At 46.6% G+C, this 19,556-nt stretch overlaps 1 protein-coding gene across 1 annotated transcript in view; it reads right to left on the bottom strand.

The window, feature by feature from the left end:
- THRA (thyroid hormone receptor alpha) overlaps nucleotides 1–18,577 on the bottom strand; it is a 37,223-nt gene extending 18,646 nt beyond the window's left edge. The window contains exons 1-2 of the mRNA XM_033170633.1: nucleotides 18,317–18,577; nucleotides 985–1,046 (exon numbers count right to left, since the gene is read on the bottom strand). Of these exons, the coding sequence (XP_033026524.1) occupies nucleotides 985–1,046; nucleotides 18,317–18,369 (115 nt within the window). The 5' untranslated portion in view covers nucleotides 18,370–18,577. The remainder of the gene's footprint in view (nucleotides 1–984; nucleotides 1,047–18,316) is intronic.
- Between the last annotated feature and the right edge of the window lie 979 nt (nucleotides 18,578–19,556).

Here is a 19,556-nt window from a genome sequence, read left to right as displayed (position 1 = left end):
ACTACTACTGTATTTTGGGGGAGAAACCTCAGGTATTATTAAAGTGAGAGCTTTAAAGAACTGAAGGTTTTAACGGGGGATGGGAATCAAATGACTTGATTTGGAATGTGTATCTGTGTGGGGAGAGGGTGGCTGACTTGAGCGGGTGACAGACCAACGGGGAGTATTTTATCCCAAGAAGCAAATATCCGGCTGAGTACTCTCATTCACAAACCCACACATCACTGCGCCTTTGCCCCATGACCCATTGTGGCCTCACCTCTTGCAACCCCCCAGCCCTTTAGTGGTTTATCTTCTGGCTGCAGACTCTGCCGTTTGAGAACCGATATCCTGAGCTGCCCCGTGACCTCCTTCTCTGGGCCAGTGGGAAACATCAAAAGGACTTCAATGGGTTCAAGGACAAGAGCTGGATAAATTTCAGGAGGATATCCTGTTATTTATATTCTGGAGTCTCGGGGCATCCCTTGTTTGCATCGATGAAGGCTCCCAGCCCTACCCACCTGCATTTCTCCTTTCCCCTCTAACATGCATTTTTTTCTGGGGCATCAAGAGAAGGTTTTGCTACAACTTTATAGAGAGAAACCATCGTGTGGAACTAAAAGTCACATACCACTAAAAATATTTCTGAGGAATCTTGATGGATAGATTGCTGAAGCATCAAGGCTTAAATAGTAGTTTGATTGGAGGTACGGGGCAGGGGGGGGGGGCGTCAGAAAGAAACTAATCAGTCAGCTCAGAATGCCACAAATACATATCTACGTATTCCCTGGCTCTGAAGTATGTGGCTTGGCTCACTTGCTCGAGTCATTTGGGAGGCATTTGGCTTCGCAAGCCTGTGGCTGTGGAAGGCCTGGTCTCCGCTTGCTGCGGCACACTTTGTTCTTGATTAAGTAGAGCGATCAGGGATGCAAGCGAGGTGCTGGTGGGAGCCGGACAAATAGCTACGGTTCTACAAATTAAAACAGCCTGAAAAGGGTGGCTTACCTGACATACTGCTTTTCACCGAACATTGGCTGCTTTTTCTTTTACGTTTCCCATCCGGCCACCTGCGGAGAAGAAAGAAGGGGAGAGGAGATTTAAAACAAAACAGAACTATGGATTCATCAGGGGAAGGGCCACCTTGCGTGGCCCTTCACCTGCCACGGCCTTATAGCATTTTATCCGAATCTGCAGCCCACTTCCCTTGAAAAGCTTTCCCAAGCGCCACACACAAGCTTTACCCTCTCGCTTCATACAGCTCCAGTTCCATCATCCCACACCCCTCAAAGAAGCCTGGAGGCGAGGAGAGCAGCACAAGTGGACTCACTTTATGTTATCAGAGAGCAGCAGAAGTGATAGGCGGGTTTGGAAGAAGGTTCACCACGCGCACGAACACACACACATGGCTAGACCCTTGTGACCTGAGATTCCCATGCTCTCCTTTGCCTCGGCCTTTGGAGCATGCTCACCCCAGAGCCAGCATGACTCTGCCGCAGGCGGTCAAAAGAGAGAAGTCAAACCACCACCAGCAACTCAGAGCAATCCAGCCCACCAGCGTTCAAAACTCCCATTGTTCTAGGCGCATGTCGCGATAGAGAATTTCATCAGCGCATACAGTTTCTGAGCTCTGGGCGCAATACTGCGCCTAAGATTTCAGATCAAAACTGCAGAGTTGAAGGAAAGGAGGACCTTTTTTCTGCCTCCCCACTTCCAGCAACAGTCATACCTTGGTTGTTAAAACTTAATCCGTTCCGGGAGTCCGTTCGACAACTAAGGCCGCAGAAGCCGTGTCTGATGTTTGGCTTCCGAAAGACGTTCGCAAACCAGAACACTCATTTCTGGGTTTGCGGGGTTTGGGAGCCAAAACATCTGAGAACCAAGGCATTCGAGAACCAAAGTACGACTGTACTCTGTGAAGACTGGAGTAGAGACCCTCTTAAGAATATTAGGGGGGTGGGCAAGGACTAGACCATGTGAAAAATGAACATAGTATTTTAGCTGCAGCTCATTCATTTTCAGCTTTGTATTCTTGCTATAAAAAAGCATGCTTAGACATTCAATTGTTGCACCCATAACCTAGGTTTAAGGTGCCATTTAGCTCCTAGCTGAATTGTAGATGCTATGTAGAAATAGGGAGAAGAAGAAAGAGCTTAGAAGTACAGGAAATGCCTGCCATTAGGAGCTGGAGATTTGGGGAAGGAGTAATGAGGTACATTATGCATCTTCAATTTGCTTTTGTTAAGAGTTCACACATTAAAATCTAGATGCCTGTTATGACAGAATGTTCATTTTTAATGAAAAGCTGACTTAACTCATAAGCGGTCCCAACCCTAAACTGCTTATTACCCATAGTGCAATATAAGGCAATCCAAACTTTTCAAAAACATTTCGTATCCAAATGTAAGAAACTAACAGAGTTCTAAAGTTGAGCAACTGCTTTGCGAACAGAAGCCAACCTTCTGAGAATCTAATTTCCCCCCCTCCTGCTGCTCCGTTTTTTTAAACTAGGCACGAAAAATATTCCATACTCTTGCTGAAAAATTAAATCTTGCATAAAAGAGTATTTGAAGTAAGTTAAGTATTGGAAATCACTGATGATCATTCCAGTTTCCAAAGAGTTGAGGTATGTATTGGGCATAGCCAAGGTGGAAAAATTGACCTTCTATCTCTATCTATATACATAGTTGACTGTCTTCTTACAACCCATTAAGATTCTGGTAAAAGTGGAAACAGTTTATAAATAACTGGAACATGTATTCTTAAAACATTCCTTTGGAATGACACATTTATTTAATTATTTTGCTCCAGTTATTTATTAGTCGCTTTTCACAGCCAAGTCTATACATTTGCAATTTTTATAATGGAAAGCAACAACACTGCACTGATTTTGGAAACAAGAGACTGGTGACAATCAGGAAGCTGGTGTGGTTTGTTCTTTCAACAAGATTTCTGAGCTGAAAGAGCTTAGTTGAAGCTGCAGGGTGGCTATATTTGTACTGTATCTGATGTCATTTCCCTTCCATTTCTCCTCCCTGCCCCCAGTGACTGAACACCGCAGCAGATGTTGCATGGCTGGTTTCATTTTATGCATATTTCCCGGTGCAAAAGCCAGTAAGCGAAACTGCCAAGTAAGCTACTAGCCAACCACCCAAGGGTGGATGACCAAATCTACACAATTCTATGATTCTAAGCCCATCTAATTCAGTAAGGTCTACACTGACTGGCAGCAGCAGCGGCTCTCCAGGGTACCTGCCAGCCCTTCCTGTAGATGCCAAGGATGAACCTAGAACCTTATGCATGCAAATCAGCTGCACAACCAATGAGCTATAGCTTTTCTCAATTTCCCAAAGAGTAGGGAGGCACACAGTGGTGATAGGTTTTCTGATGGTTGTTTTTTTTAACCAGCTTAACCCCAAAAACAGCGTTAGGATTAACTGCAAACTGAATAATCTCGCTCTTTCCCCACCCCCCACCCCAATTTCAAGAGGATTGGGAAAGGGAGGAAACTGCAATTCAGGAGGAAAAGGCTACACAGATTAGGCAGTGAAGGCAAGTGAATGCTATCGGGAGATCACAATTCAAATGTGGGAGGGTTGATTAATAGGAAGGAGTTCAAGATTCTTCCATTTAAAAAAACAACACACACACCAATGTCATCCTGTGAACAGGATTTGCTCTAATTCACATGTAGAGCACCTAGCATTGAGGCACTTTTAAAAATAGTAACTAAACAGCAATGTGTTTGTTTTTTTTTTTAAACTTGTATGGTATTCCATCAGCTCTCACCCACTGCCCCAATTCTGTAGGGACTGACCTCTCAGCAGCTTATATCATTTATATATATTTTAAAGAGGTTTTAAAGAATCTTTGCAATGTGTTAAAAGGACGCCCTTCGTTTTAAATAATCATATATTACCTGCTCCCAAACCAAGGGAGAAGGGGAAATCTGTGTGCATGAAAGTGTTGTGCCCCCCCCCAGCTTTTCCTTCCAAAAAATTCAAAAGACAAAATGTCCTTTTTGGCCTACATTAAAAACAACAACAAAGGGTGACCTCAGTGGCAGCTCACCAATCAGCAGCCAGTCACTGCAGCCTTATTTGCATGCCGATACCTCATTGGCAGCAGCGGCACGAGTGGAATGCAGAAGGTGGAGCCAAGAAGACACACATTTTTGCAAATGTACAGTAAGGGCGTTTGGAAGATTGCTTAGGAATGTTTGAATGCATTTTTAAAAGGCTGCAATGTTTGGCTTACATGGGCCTCCTTGGGCAAAAGGTCCCAGGGTTGTGGGTGTCTCTTACCCAAAGAAACCCACCTGAGCCCAATCTTGCAGCCTTCTTAAAATCAGTAAATAATTCTTTTACAAAGCAAGTGTGGTGACATCGCCCCTTTAAGCCTGGTTTATGGGAATAGGTTAGAACCTCGGAAATAATGAGCTTGAGGTTGTCCCTTTGCTCAACCTATTGAGATTTAAGTGTAAGCATTTATGTTAATTAGCTGGGTAAGTTAGTGTTTGTTGTTTTCTTACCTTCTGAGCTATTTTGATCTGTGTAATTCTTTGGAGTTTTTCCTCTCTTGTAGAGTTTTGTTTTAGTAAAAGCCTGTGTATGATTTTATGAAATTTGGTCTAGTCTGAGTTCCCGAACCCTTTAATTTTGACCATGCTTTTCAGAGCAAGGGTCACCCAACACAGCAAGTTTCAAAATGACTTTTGCAAATAGGTTGATTTCAAAGCAAGAGGACGGGGTGGGGGTGGGGGTGGGGAGAAATCAGGGAAACTATTATATGCAGAACTGCAACAAAATGTTGGGGCATGGAATGTTCCTGTTAGCTATTCCGGTCAGTCATCGATGCTCTCCTCTGTGATTAAACTCTACTCCATCCCCTTGTACCCAGTTGTCCATATCCCCTGAATAGACAATCAATGTCCCATGATCAATGAGCGTTGCACAGTCCTCACTAGGCTGTTTTGGGTTTCCCCCCTCCCCCCAGCTTTTTTACCTAAGGGTATTATTATTATTATTATTATTATTATTATTATTATTATTATTTCTGCAGCTTCCGTGTCCCCCTAAGTCTGCTGACACCTCCCCTTTTGTGCACGGGTGCTGTTGTTTTGCTACAAACAGCACTCAAAACCCTGATCATCAGAAATTAGAGGGAAAGATGTAGTGGCAGTCCGGAGGCCCTTCTCGGTGAGGCAGGAGTGCCATCATTTTGTTCTGCTAGGCGCCTTTGGTTTAATCCTGCACCTGTGCTTGGGTGCTTCAGGCAACAGAATGAGGCTGACAGGACTCAGTTCCTACCCATACAAAAGCCATTCCCTCTGCACAGAGAACTAGATTTCGGGGAGAAGGGCTTTAATCTACCCTCCCCTCCAAACACACACACACACACACACACACACACACACTAGTTTGTTTGGGTGAAAGCTTCACAATACTGTATACCTACAGTCGAAAGCGATAGAAGCTCTTGCCGCTGCAGAAAGAACTAGCCCTTTTGATACACATTTCCAGTCTGGAGGCTTTTCTTCCCTCCTAGCCAACAGAGGGCTTAAATGCCTGAATCACACCAACAGGAAACGCGAAGGGGGGGGGGAAATGATTTAAGTGTCGTTTGGGGGAAAGGACCCAACAATAACACAAGCCGGGGCGGTGCGTACGTGCAGCCTTTGAACAAACACAACACATCAGCATGTACACAATGCAGCTACTAAAAAAAGACCGTCAACAGTGGAGGAGGGAGGAGGGAAAGTGAGATGGGTGGGTCGGCAAGGCTGGTACTACCAGTTTGTCTTGTCCACCTCCTCCTCCTCCTCTCTCCTGTCTCCCCCCGCACCCCACCGGCGACTGCAAAAGCTCCCCAACAGGATGTCCTCTTGTCCACGTAAGGCTTGTAGGCACGGCTTGTACCAGGAGTTCCTGGGACCAGCGCCAGACTGTGCTCTGCTGTTCCTCCACAGGGGCTGCTGCGCATGAGGAGGCTTGGCTCCCGGCCAGCAAGGCCGGCTCGGCACCTGAGGACAGCATGTGCCCGGCAGGGAGACACGGGAGGCACGGAGGTGCCCCCTCTCGGCATCTGGGATTCCCTGGGTGGGCAAGAAGGTGAGGAGAGGGTGGAGCAGGGGACAGAAGCAAAATGTTCTCGCTCTGGGCTCCAGGTACGTGGTGGGGCAAGGAGTCCATAGGTGACTCGTCTGCAGACCCTGAAGGAGGAGGCCACACATTTCAAAATGCTCCAATGCCACATTAACAGTTAATGGCTTTGCCCGCTCCAAGATTTCTGGAATCTGTACTTTAAGGACCTCCTCTCTGCCCTGTATATTTTGGAAGCCCACCTTAAGTTGCTTCAGATTGTTTTTTTTATATATATTGCGTTGTCATGTTTTCAAACCTTTTATTGACATTTGGACAAAATTTCGAAAGGTTCGATACAATAAAACCAGCAAAATCTGCCTCTAACAATTAAAACACTGTTGTATAATGTTCCCGAGTCCTCGTTGCGTGTTGCAGAAACTTGGCGGCTATCTCCAGCTTACCCCCGCATCCTGGGTAAACATTAGGGAGGCTATTCGTTTGGGTGTTGTAATGTTTTTGTTTTTTGTTGTTGTCTGCCCTGGGGCCTTAGGGGGAAGGGTAATAAATTTAATATAATTATGGTAATGATAAAAACAGCAGTTCTCAGCACCCTTGACAGTCTACAGTTCCCAGGACTCTTTGGGGAAAGCCTTTAAGGAAATTTAAATACACTAAGTAAGTAAATAAATTCATGCAGCAAAAAAAAATATGCATGTGCAGGTAGACGGCAAACCACATTAATTTTCAGCAAAATGTGGCAAATTAAATAACCAATACATCCGTGCTATGGACTGGCAGAGAACATGCCTCTCAAGTATGTGTGTTGTGAAGCGACTTTTTTTCTATGTGGCCGAGCCTCCTCCCCTGTACAGAATGTATAACCAGTGAATCAGCTGCCCCTCCTGTTTTCTATGGTGCTAGATAGAGAACCCAAGAGTCCTGGCCCTCAGCTCCTCCAACCGCTGTAGCTGACAATCACTCTCTCACAGTCAACAGGGCATGAACAGGCAAGTACAGAGTACCTTCAAAACATTTTGGAATTTCTGGTAAACACACGCTACCCCAACCCTTGCAAAAGTAAGTTTCTATCCCTCAATATATCTTCTACCGGCAGACCTTCCCGTTGTTAATCATTTGTGGCACAGAACAGAAAAGGAGGAGCCAACTCTCTTCCAGCTTGTAAAAAGTGTCTGGACTTCATCATCACCTGGAGGCAAGCACAGGTGGGTGGCTCTATCACAAGCCTTTCTGATCCACGTCCATCACAGAGATTGCAATTCCAAGAACATCCTTGCAAGCAGTTCTGGCAACATCAACGCTCACACAACTCTTCCCTCATTTTCCGTGACAGGGAACAACACCCAGGGATCGCAGCTACTAAATCGTGGCCTGCGAGAAGCATTATCCGGGACACCTCTGGCAAGAGAGTGCTTCTGAGCACCTGCAGAGTGCATTTCCCTTATCACCTGGAACAACTAGAGCCATTCCAGCCTGCACAGGATCATTTTAGAGGCCAGGAATTCCAGGGAGGTTTCAGCTCCTGTAAAACTCTTGTTTAAGCATAGGCCAGCGCCATGGTGTGAACAGGGACCTGGCGGATTTCCTGGTGAAGTATTAGTACCCTCGATTTCCTAAACTCTTAAGAGTCATGCAGATTTGGGGGGGGGGGGTTTGCTGATTACACTAGGATGCAGCACAAAGTCTTTGCAGCAGGTGGCAGTGTGGTTGACTTCCATTGGCTCCACCCACAAGGAGGAGGGGGAGAGAAATGACCCTGTCAGCTTGACGGCTAGCAATCTTACACCATACCCCTTCAGACCCACACCCTAGTCTTCACAATCATGAGGGCCAGGAACTTGATTCGCAACGAGGTTGGAGAATTTCAAGAAGTTGATTCCTGCAGCCTGTGACACATTTTTACAGTCGTCTTGGCTCCCAAAGAATCGCAGCAGCATGCACAGCTAATCCAAAGATCAACCACATAAGCAACATGAGAAAAAGGCGGCAGAAGTCAGCCGCACATACCTGGGCTCTGGTGAGCTCATACTTTCTAAATGAGGTGTACATGCATGTGAGAGAACGAGCGGGAAGTGGTTGCTCAAGGAGCGGGGTGACAAAACCATACCTTATCGGTCAGAATCGGTTCCAACCTCCCACATGAGACTAGGGAACAGAGGTCCTGCCCCATCTCTATGGGGCAAGCAAAACCACAAAGCTGCCCAGTCACATTCTCCTTCCCATCCCAGGTGGAGGAGCTTCTCTATTTGCTTACGACAGGAGTGGCAAGCAAAGCCATGAGAACAAGCTTGCCCTGGGGGCCCATGACAAGAACAGAAGGTTGTGCTGGGGGCATGTCCTGTGGCAAGGGCCATGCCCCAAGGCACACCCAGCTCCAAATCCGGGGCCAGTCCAGGCATCTTTATGGGGCCCAGTGAGGCTCTTCCTATGTGAACAAAGCACACCCCGAATACTGCACACACGGTTTATCAAGGCACATGGAGACGAGACGAGATGCAGGAAAACACACTCCACCCCGCTTCACAAGATACCTTGAAAGCACATTCGATGTGCCTTTCTTCTCTCAGAGAATTCTGGGCACTGTAGTCCACAGGGTTACAATTCCCAAAAACGCTGAGCGAACTACATTGCCCAGAATCCTTTGAGGGTGAGGGAATGTACTTCCATCTGTGTAAAGCAGAAGTGGGTAATCTCAGGCCCACGGGTCAAATGCAGGCCTCTCTATCTGGCCCGTGGGACTGTTCCCAGGCCACATGCCTCCCATCGGCCCAACTCCACACCCTTGTCCAAGTCTTTTCCCTGTCTCTGACATGCAATAATACCTCTTGCTGGCCTGGATGCAGAGGTGTCAATGTAGAACCCTCTGGTTTTGTGTGGTGGCTGGTCTGAGGCCTACTGTCCAGAGATAAGGGTTGCATACGCACTATACTTTGGAGCACAGTCAAAGCACATTCCCTCCCTCAAAGAATTCTGGGTGCTGTAGTTTTACCCTGCACAGCGTTACAATTCCCAGGAGCCCTTAAAGAACTACACTGCCCAGAATACTTTGGAGTTGGGCATTGTGCTTTAAAGCTACATATCCAGAGGCAGATTACTGGCTTCGATCGAAACCCTGCTTGGCCACGGACAACTTCGATGGCACATGCCCATACACCATTGGCTTGCCAACCCTTTCCTTGCTGGGCTGGTGATTAGATATCAATCTCAAATTCTCCTTTTAAGCACTGGTTGCTCTGTGCTGCAGCTGTAACTACGTCTGTCCCAAGTCCTGCCTACCATCCCACCTCCAATGCCCTTTACCCTTTGCTCTCCTAGGGTACGTTATGGAGCAAGTCTGCCACCATGTGGCCAGGTGTGATCATCACACCTAAACAACAGCATTTATTTTAATTTTAGCCAAAGGGGTGTATGCACAGCGGGGGGAAAGATAAGGGAGCTTTTAAAGCCCAGGCCCTAGCAGGATGACACTTCTCTCCTTGCAGAGGGAAGGCTGCCAAGCCTGCATTGCATAGGTCACTAACATGCAGAGTTTCCCCAGACAAAGGTATACAGAACCTCATCGTGTCTGCCGCATCTACACTTCCACGCACAAAAGTGCCCCTCCCGTAAAATGGCCATAAGAATGTGCATGAGAGCAGGTTAAAAAAACAACAACCCAAAAACCCCACCAGCACCTTTCCACACATCACCACCGCTGCTTGTGTAATGATACAAGTGCATGTACAGGTGGGAACGTGTTGCGGCAGATGATCTTGCAACACAAAATCAGGATTACTGCCGGCAAAAAGGCAGAAGCGTCTCAAAGGACTAGAAGTGATGTTTTCCCCGCTGGCGCTTGGCGGGAGCCAAATTTCCCAACCCTGGGGTGGGAAGGGAATGAAGAAGCTGTTTGCAAGCACTGTTTGGACCGCAGGTGCCTTTCGTGAGGTTTGCGTTTCCTGGCATACACCTGTTAAGGAATCCTTTCTGCAGCTACCAACAAGGCCCTTTAATTGCAGCAAAATAATGATGCTAATGGCTAATGATAGTAACAAGCAAAATGCTTCGCATTTATGCAGCATTTACACAGGCATTTGGCTCGGTGACCTTACAACGATCCTGCAAGGTAGGCCAGTGCTGTTGCAGATGGGAAGCTGAGGTTGATAAGCCCAGTGGCTTCCCGTTGATGGGGCTGGTTAGTTTATGGCAGAGTTAAAAACTGGAGACTTCCCAACTTACCCTCTTAGCTGCTCTACAATGCCCTTTGCTTCGGGGTGGGGTGGGAAGCAGAGGAATCTATAATACTGTGGGGTCTGAGAACGATTCAACTACCTTCCCTAAAATAAAATTGCCTTGTGGAGGATTACATAAACAGGGTTTTTACTTGAATTTAAGGCATTATGAAAGTTGGCATCAGGAAGGGATTTCCCTCCAGAACAAACTGACTTGCAACCCTGGGTGGTTTTCATATTTCTCCTCAGTTGCAGCTTGGCTTGCTTCCTTGAGCAATCTAAAGCTCTGTGGTGTGTAACTTCCCTCGGTTGATGGCTCCCTGTGGCTTTCAAAGGAACTCTCTCTCTGTGTGTATATGCTTGGGGTGGGAGGTGGGAGTTTGCACTCGCCAGCATGCCTTCCTAGCATCAGGGCTTGAACTGCATTGATGTGGTCTCCTTGCCACAAGGACCCTGCACGTTCCTTGCTAGCCCAAATCCCATACCTAGGTAAATGCTACAACTGGAAAACTCAACATCTGCAAGGAAGCACCCCTGTGTGGGTGTGACTTTTGAGTTTTTCCACAATTGGTCCAGATTCACTTCTTCTGCGCCCTTTATTTGCAGGGGTGGGGAGGGCAGAAGTGAGCCATTTGCTTTGCTCAAAGATGTTCATCTGGTGCCTAAATTGTGTAGGTTTCGACGTATACTGAAAGCATCTCAATTTACCCTAGCCTTTGACACCAAGATATTTTAGTGCCCACCCTATTCTCTTGGCTGTAATTATTTTAATGTTGTGTTTTTTAAACGATTACATCTCACCCTGGCAGCACGTGGTGATGGGCAGGGTAAGAAATATGAAAAATCATTAATAATAATAATAATAATAATAATAATAATAATAATAATAATAATAATAATGGTTTCAATGAAGTCCTTTTCAGCCTCCTATTTTCCTGCCTTGGCTTACTTTACCTGCTGAGCCACTGCAGTGTGTTGGATGCAACCTTCTCCCCTTGCAGTTCTGGCAGGCCTAGTGTCAGCCTCCAGCAGGGCAAGCAGCAAATATTTGAAGTCTGGGATTGGTAGCAAGCGGCTAGCAGGCTACATTCCCTTGTCCTTACTAAACATCTTCCAAGACAATAATGCCCACAAAGAACTCATAACCCACCTACGTCCAGCAGCCAGAAACATCATAACCAGACACTGGAGAGACCTGTCAGGAGTAAGCATGGACCAATGGTACCAAATAATATGGGAAACAGACTTACTAGAAAAATTAACCAATAAACTGAAACTGACATGGGGACAAATAGAAGAAGACGCCTTCAACCCCGGTATGGCTCCCCTTCATCACACACACAGCCCAACAAGACAATGACAAAAATCCACCAACAGCATACAAATCAATATGGCTAATCTGATCCAAAACACCCACCCACCCACCCCACTCACACATGAAAATGAAGATTACCACAGCCAACCACAAACAAACAACCACACCCATGGCCAATCCCAACCTCTCTCACCACCAAAGGAACACAAGCGAATAGCAGAGAACCTGCACAAGCAACGCTGACACCAAACCCTACATATATTAAGTAAAAAAGAAACATCATCACCTGACCCCACCCCCACCCATCTCCCCCCGTCCACCTCTTTCCCCCTTTTCTTCCTAATGTCTCAACAAATGAAACTGATTTGTAAAAATGTTACATGGGGAAAAAATACAAGAGAGAGACATTGCACATACTTTTGTAAATCAAGAAAATATTTAGTAAGAATACATTTTTTTAAAAAAGAGAGACGAAGGAGATGGGAACTGCCCAGCTAGTCCATTAGAGGCCGCTGTTTGGAGGGCCTCACGGAGCCCAGATGGGGGGCTGATTTGGGGTGCAGACACACACCCTGCTTGCTCCTCCCACCCACACCCTCCTCAACATCACTTGTTTTTCTCCAGACTCACTGTAAAAGGTGCTGGAGAGAATGCCGGTTTTAAGGAGGGACTCCACTCTGCCACTGACTCCCTGTGTGGCATTTGGCACAGCCATCATTTCCCCTGCCCATTTGTACAACAGGGAATGGTGGAAACCTTGTGGGGAGGGGCACAGGCAATAAAAACACTTTGCACATGTGCAAAAGGATATTGCGGCTGCATGGACAAAAAGGCAGCTGCTTCGCAATGCTTGGGGGCAGGTGGAAGGTGGTGGTGGTGGTGGAGGTGGGGAGATTATTTCCTACGTAATTTGGTTTCCCACCCCCACGGCTGTTCTGGCTGCCAGCGCTTCGTGCCAGGAAAGTCTGGGCAAACAGAGGCAGCAGCACAGCTGGCTGACGGGCGGGCAGACAGTCTCGCTGGCAAAAAAAGGCACCTGCTGAGTTGTGGGGCCCATTAGGGCCCAGTCGGTGCCAGTGTCGGAGAATGGTCCCATTATCCTGACCCCCACTCTCTCCCCTTGGCCCTTCCGGATGCCACAGATGGAAGGGGTAAACAGGATGGGCTTGCGGCCTGGCACACATTGAGACGAACGCTTCCTAGGACTGCGACTCTTGCAGCAGCAGCACCACTGTGGAAAGAGATAAAATCACAGCTGTTCTGGCAGGAGACTGAGTAGGACATCAAGCTCCCAAGTGTATTCTCTCTCTCTCTCTCCGTTCTCTATCAAGGAATGCCTAAACTCTGCATCTTAAATTATGCAGCTTAATTATATTTGCATCTACTGTATGAGAGCTACTCTAGCGCAGTGGCTCACAGACTGAGCTGAACATAGGAAGAAGATGCCTTATACCAGGCAAGTGTGTTTATCTATCCAGCCCAGTAGTGTCTACTCTGGCAGGCAGTGGGCCATCAGTGTTTCATGTACAGCTCTTTCCTCATCTACCTGCTCCTTGAAACGCTTTACTGGAGTCTGCGAAGGATGGAACCTGGGATTGTCTGCAGGCAAAGCACGTCCGCCCTCTCCCCAGGAACTGTCTGATTCGAGCCTTGCCTCTGGTCTGAAATCACCAGGTGGCCTTAGGAAAAGCCATTCTCTCTTCTTCTGCCCTCTCCTCTAATCTGTAATATAACAGAGATAAGTAATACTGGCCTACCTTGCAGGGTTGTTACCAAGAAAATGAAACAACCCTACAAAGTCCAACACGCAAATGCTAAGGATTAAAATCTGTCTGCTTATTTTGCACCCGCTGGCAAAATAATCATCAGCATAGTCCAGAACCACAGAGCTGCGCTACTTCATTTTGTAGATCATAGAATCGTAGAGTTGTAAGGGATCACGAGGGTCATCTAGCCCAACCCCTTGCAATGCAGGGATCTTATGCCCAACGGGGGGCTCGAACCCACAACCCTGAAATTAAGAGTCTCGTGCTCTCCCGACTGAGCTATTGACAAATGGGATGCAGAGAGCAAGGAAAGATGAGATCTAGGACACCTGGGTTCTGTACCCCACTGTGGGGGCTTGTTTGTTTTGTTTTTGTTAAAAATACTACAGGGTGATTATGCGCTCTTTGTTATATCATCTCATTTATATCCTTCCATTGTCACAACAACAACCCTGCAAGGTAGATGAGGCAGAGACGGGCTGAAAGATACCCAAGGAGCTTCACGGTGGCTGGACTTGGGTCTTCCGTGTCCAAATGCAACCCACTGATTTACTGCATCCTGAGAGAGGTTATGGGGGTCTGAAGGCACCCAGCATCTCTCCAAACTGCGACACTTTTCAGCACACAAAGCTCAAAGCAATAACCCTGCACAGTAGCCTCAATGGGGAGAGTGAGCTGACCAAGGCAACAGCACCGTGAGTTTAATGGGCTATTAGCCACAGTAGCCAAATGGAACCTGTGCATACAGCGGTAATACACCTCTGAATGCAATAGGGTGGGGACAAACCACAGCGGAAGGCCCAGCCCCACTGTGCCCTGCTTGCAAGCACCCAGAGCCACTTGACTGGTAACCTCTAGGTCAGATTGCTGCAATGCTTTATGCACGGAGATGCCTTTGAAGACAGTTTAGACACAGGAGCTTGTGCAGAATTCAGCAACCAGGCTGCTCACTGGGGCAAGGCAGTCTGCACACATTAACACCAATCCTGGTCTGACGGCGGTCGCTACTGATTAGTTTCTGGGCCCAATTCAAAGTGCTGGTTTGGGCTTATAAAGCCTTATGTGGCTCAGGATGCCAAGACCTCAAGGACCGCCTCTCCCCACGTGAACCCACCAAGACCCTGCATTCAGCACCTGAGGCGCTTCTCTGCATGCCCTCCTCAAGGGAGGTATAGAGGGTGGCAACCTGAGAATGGGCCTTCTCAGTGGTGGCTCCCCGTTTACGGAGTGCTCCATCTGAGCTGGCACTCCTGGAGCAATCATTATCTGTTTTTTATTCACTCGGGCTTTTGGATCTTCATTTCCTTCTTATCTTTTTTTTTAGTGGGACAGGTCTATTTTTCACATATATATATTACTTGTGCTTTTGAACCCCATGTTGGGCAAAAAGATTCCTGCATTGCAGGGGATTGGACTAGATGACCCTCGTGACCCCTTCTACGATTCTATGGAAACCGACTCCCCTTACCAACACCATAAATGCACAGTGCAAATATTATTCTGGAGACCGCTGCACATTTTTGCACCCTCATTCACATCCATGGCTGGATCTCGGGAAGCCCCAACCAGGAGCTGGCACCCACCCACAGCATAGCACACCCCTAGCTCCATAGCTATGGAGCCGTGGGATTCAACATATAGGTTATTTGGCTCATACATCAAAGGAGAACGCAGGTTTAAAAGCCGATCCACCTCTACCCTAATAAGCCTTTCATGGAAATGCTTCTCCTTATTTACTTACCAGATTAAATGCAAAACACCAAACTACTTCTCAGAAAAGCAGATTTATATTAACAGTTTTAAAAAAAAAAGACTCGAAGGAACATGCAACTGCAGCGATAAACTTCTGATACCTCAACCATACTTGAAATTCAGGAAAGAAGACACCCTTCACTTAGGTCACTTCTGATTTGTTGCCCTACACTTTCCAGCGCAATTTCCACTCATTTTCCTTATCCCCAAACGTCCGGTCTTTTGGAGGAACAGGTTTCTTGCAAGACCTCCCCAATCAGCTCTAACTGCACAAACAATGTTTGCTGGGATGTGACAGAATCCCACCCAAAGAGAGTGACAGTCTGGAATCGCCTTTACATTAAAAAAAAAAAAAAACAGCTTTACTTTAGGAGCATGTAAGAGTTAGGAATTCTCCACTCACCCCATTTCTGTGCAATTCACTCTTTTGAAGGGTGCTTCTTGATTGATTGGAAGGAGGCAAGCCCAGTACAGAGATAGAAATTAGCCAGGCGCGTTTTGTGCCTGGCACAGGTCCAATTGCCATTACGTGGAGATCTCTGGATGCCAGGTTGGCAAATGAAGTCTCCATCTGGCTGGCCCCTCCAGCTCTCTTAAGCAAGTAAGCAGAAGAGCTTATTCATTGCATTTATATCCCACCTTTTTCTCCAAGGGGTACATGGTTCATCCCCCACCTCAATTAATCCCTACAACGACCCTGTGAGGTAGGTTAAGAAGCTAAGAGGCGGTGACTGGCCCAAGGTTACCCAGTGAGCTTCATGACTGAGTGGGAATTTGAACCCTGATCTCTCAGGTCAGAGTCCAACACTCTAACCCAGGGGTCAGCAAACTTTTTCAGCTGGGGGCCGGTCCACTGTCCCTCAGACCTTGTGGCAGGTCGGACTATATTGGGGGGGGGGGAAATGAACGAATTCCTACGCCCCACAAATCACCCAGAGATGCATTTTAAATAAAAAGAAACATTCTAGTCGTGTAAAAACACACTGATTCTCGGACCGTCTGTGGGTCGGATTTAGAAGGCGATTGGGCTGGATCCCGGGGCTTAGTTTGCCTACCCATGCTCTAACCACTACACTGCACTGGCTTCCTAGAGTACTTCTGCTATGGGGCAGCTCTATAAATTATGTACCGTATTTACGAGAATCTAATGCGCCATTGAATCTAATGCGCACCTCAATTTTCAAAACCTCCAAACCAAAAAAGTATTCAGTGGCGAGTGTAAATGCACCATTGAATCTAATGCACACCCTAATTTTCGCAACGTAGTTTGGCCCAAAAAGGTGCACATTGCATTTGAATAAATACGGTAGGTAGATTAATATGGGGAAAGCAAAATGTCACTTAGAGAAAGATTCTGAAATATTGCCCTTGAAGCTTGAATTTGTTTTATTCTGGATTGTAAACCACTTTGTGACTTTTTCTTTAAAATACAAAGTGGCATAGAAATGTAAATAACAACAAGTACAGCAGCAGCAGCAGCAGCAGCAATAAATTCCATTGGGGGGGGGAGGGAGGGAGGAGAAGGAGCCTAGACATTTTGCTGTGGCGACTACTGGCAACCAGCTTATATATCTGAGTTTCTAACGCTGACTCACGCAGAGATGCAACAGGTAGCTTCCCAGTAAGCAATAGAATTCTTTTGTGTCTCCACAGTCAAAGAAGTTGAATGATCCAACCATGCACCATAGAGACACAGGGAAGAATTACTCATCCCTAATGGAGGCTGATTGAAAGGAGGCAAGAACAGAGGAGCAAAATGCCCAGAGGAGACAGAGAGCAGACTCCTTGGCAGGTAGCCGCTTTTGGTTCAGCAGCCTTTAATTTACGGCTTCCTAGTGATGTGCTAGAAGCTACCTGATCAGTGTGCCCTGCAGTGTTTGGAAATTAACATGGAATGAAGCATGCCGCCCAAAGATACAAACAGTAGGCAAGCCAGAGATTTATGGTCAGATCTGCTTTGCTTGATCCAGTGTATCAGGTTGCCAATCCTTAAAAAAATATAAGAAAGCATTCAGTCCGCCAAGATGGAGGACCAAGACATAGTCCAATGCTAGTCATGCTCTGAGCAGACCCACTGAGATGAATTTACCGTACTTTTCCATGTATAAGACTATGTTTTTTCTTTAAAAGTCATGCTAAAAAGTGGGTGTTGTCTTATACATGGGTAGTGCATAGGATGGATGTTTGATTGGTTGCTGCTGCGTCTGTTAGCGGCTATTGGGCGTGTTGATTGGTTGACGCTCTGGCAGTTGGGGGTGCGATTTGCAGTTTCTTCTGGCGATGGAACAGACAGGAGGCAGATTTTGCGATGCGTGCGATGTGGGTGAGCGAATATTGGCAATTCCCCCTCAAAAAAGCTCAACAACTCTGAGCCGCCCCACCCCCCATTTTCTTAAAACAGAGTCCCCAAAAATAGGGATAGTCTTATACACGGGGGTGTCTTATAGACAGAAAAGTATGGTAATTAAAGAGCCAGTGTGACATAGTGGCTAGAGTGTCACTCTAGGACCAGAGAGACAAGGGTTCAAATCCCCACTCAGCCATGAAGCTGACCTTGGGCCAGTCACCGCCTCTCAACGTAACCAGCCTCGCAGGGTTGTTGCAGGGTTTAAAAGAGGAGTGAGAGAATCATGTATGCCACCTTGGGCAGCTTGTAGGAAAAGGTGGGATACAAATCCAGTAAATAAATAAATAAATGCCGTAAATAAAACACGCGGCCCAAGTCAGTCATTGTCCACTAATTTCAATGGGTCTACTCTCACTATCATTAGTTACAACCCAGATAAGAGATGAAAAATGGCGGCCGTGGGGGTGGGGGTGGTGGAGGAAAGTTGTTCCTCCATTTCAAGCTTTTTCTTTTCTTTTTCTTTAAAGGGAAGGCCGACAGGATACTCACGATCCTGAATTCAACATCCAGACACTCAGTTCCATGTTTGCTGCTTGCCCGATATGGATTCAGAAATGAAAGATTCGGATACTGGACACCATCAAAAATCACTTTGAGCTGCACACACTCTATTGCTTCTTCTAATAGCGAACTCGCTGTTACTGTGTTGATGGAAAAGGAGAGAATGAAGGGTTTTTTATGGCATCCTCTGAAACAACCAGCTGTGGTTGGGGTACACGCAAGGGGAACTCCCCAAAATCTGCAGTGTGCGGTGCGCTAGGATCCCTACTGGCTGGGTGTGTCCTTACCGGGTGTCCTCTGGCTCCGACAGGCACTCCACCGTGCTGGGCTTCTGTTCCATTCACCGCAATTCCATCCAGAACCAATAAGGAGAGACCAAGGTGGGCTCCGCCCCCAGAGGCGACACTCCGCGGTCGCCACGACAGATGCGGGTTTGCGATTTGGGATTTGGGAGGGGGCCGTGAACCGGAGTTAGGAGGCAGGCCCCATCTGCGCCTCCTTCAGTGTCGGTGAGTGGCAAGCATTCTGGGGCGAAACGTGGTGATGGAACGCTGAGGAGACAAAAACAACAACAACACATTGGAAAAACGGTTTGCTTTTTTTAAATCCACGTTTTTTACGTGCAGGCTCTTCCTATCTCTTTCGACTTTGGAACACAACGCAGTAACAGCAATAATAAAAAGATCCTGACCACGATCCTACTTTAGTGTATGGGTTGTGCAAATTCTAACACACGACCCACACAAAGTTCCTGATTATTTTGCCCCAAGCCATGCAGGATTAATTGGGGTTTTTCCCCCTGCACCTCAATGCAGAATAATCTGGTAAGGACTCAAGCACTGGGAAGGACAAATGGAAGAAGGAAAAGGTTTGAGCACTGCTACATTATAGAGCTTGAAGTAGCAGCCATGGGGAAGAAACAGGCACCAAAGCCTTTCAGACACTGCCTTTGAGCATATTCAGAGTGCCTTTTTCCTCATTAACGTTTGACCACTAATGGATTCTCCCTCCCTCCCCCCCACCCCAAATAAAAAGTAATAATAGAGATCAGCTGTCCTACATGTCACCTCTGCATCATTGGAAATGGAGCTGGGTGCTGCCCCACAAGTTTTCCATGAGGGCTAGAAATACAATCCTTGTTGAAGACTGAAGACAGAGAATTGCAGGTTGTAGTACTTCAGTCTGTGCATCACATTTTTTGTATGCTACTCTTTGGAGTTAATTGTAGAGTAGCTGCTAGGGGTATCAGAAAATTGCAACAAAAATGGAAAAGAAAGCAGAACTTTCGTGTGTTCGTCTGTGGTCAGGAATGGAAATCAGTCAAGCGAGCGCTATCACTATTTGTTCACATTGTTGTTTGTTTTTAAGTCTGCAAATGATACGTAATCAATGGCACTTTTTAAACATTGTTTTGATGTGTCCTTTACACTGAAATGAATATAAGTCATAGAAGTTATGCAAATAGTTGCGTCGGTTATATAAGTTACGTTAAATAGCAGACAGCGAGACAAATAACATAGCATTTGG

This window comes from Lacerta agilis, chromosome 14 (assembly GCF_009819535.1).
Source record: "Lacerta agilis isolate rLacAgi1 chromosome 14, rLacAgi1.pri, whole genome shotgun sequence".
Lineage (NCBI taxonomy): Eukaryota > Metazoa > Chordata > Lepidosauria > Squamata > Lacertidae > Lacerta > Lacerta agilis.
The sequence above is the reverse complement of the archived record's forward strand: the minus strand, read 5'-3'. Positions and strand labels throughout refer to the sequence as shown.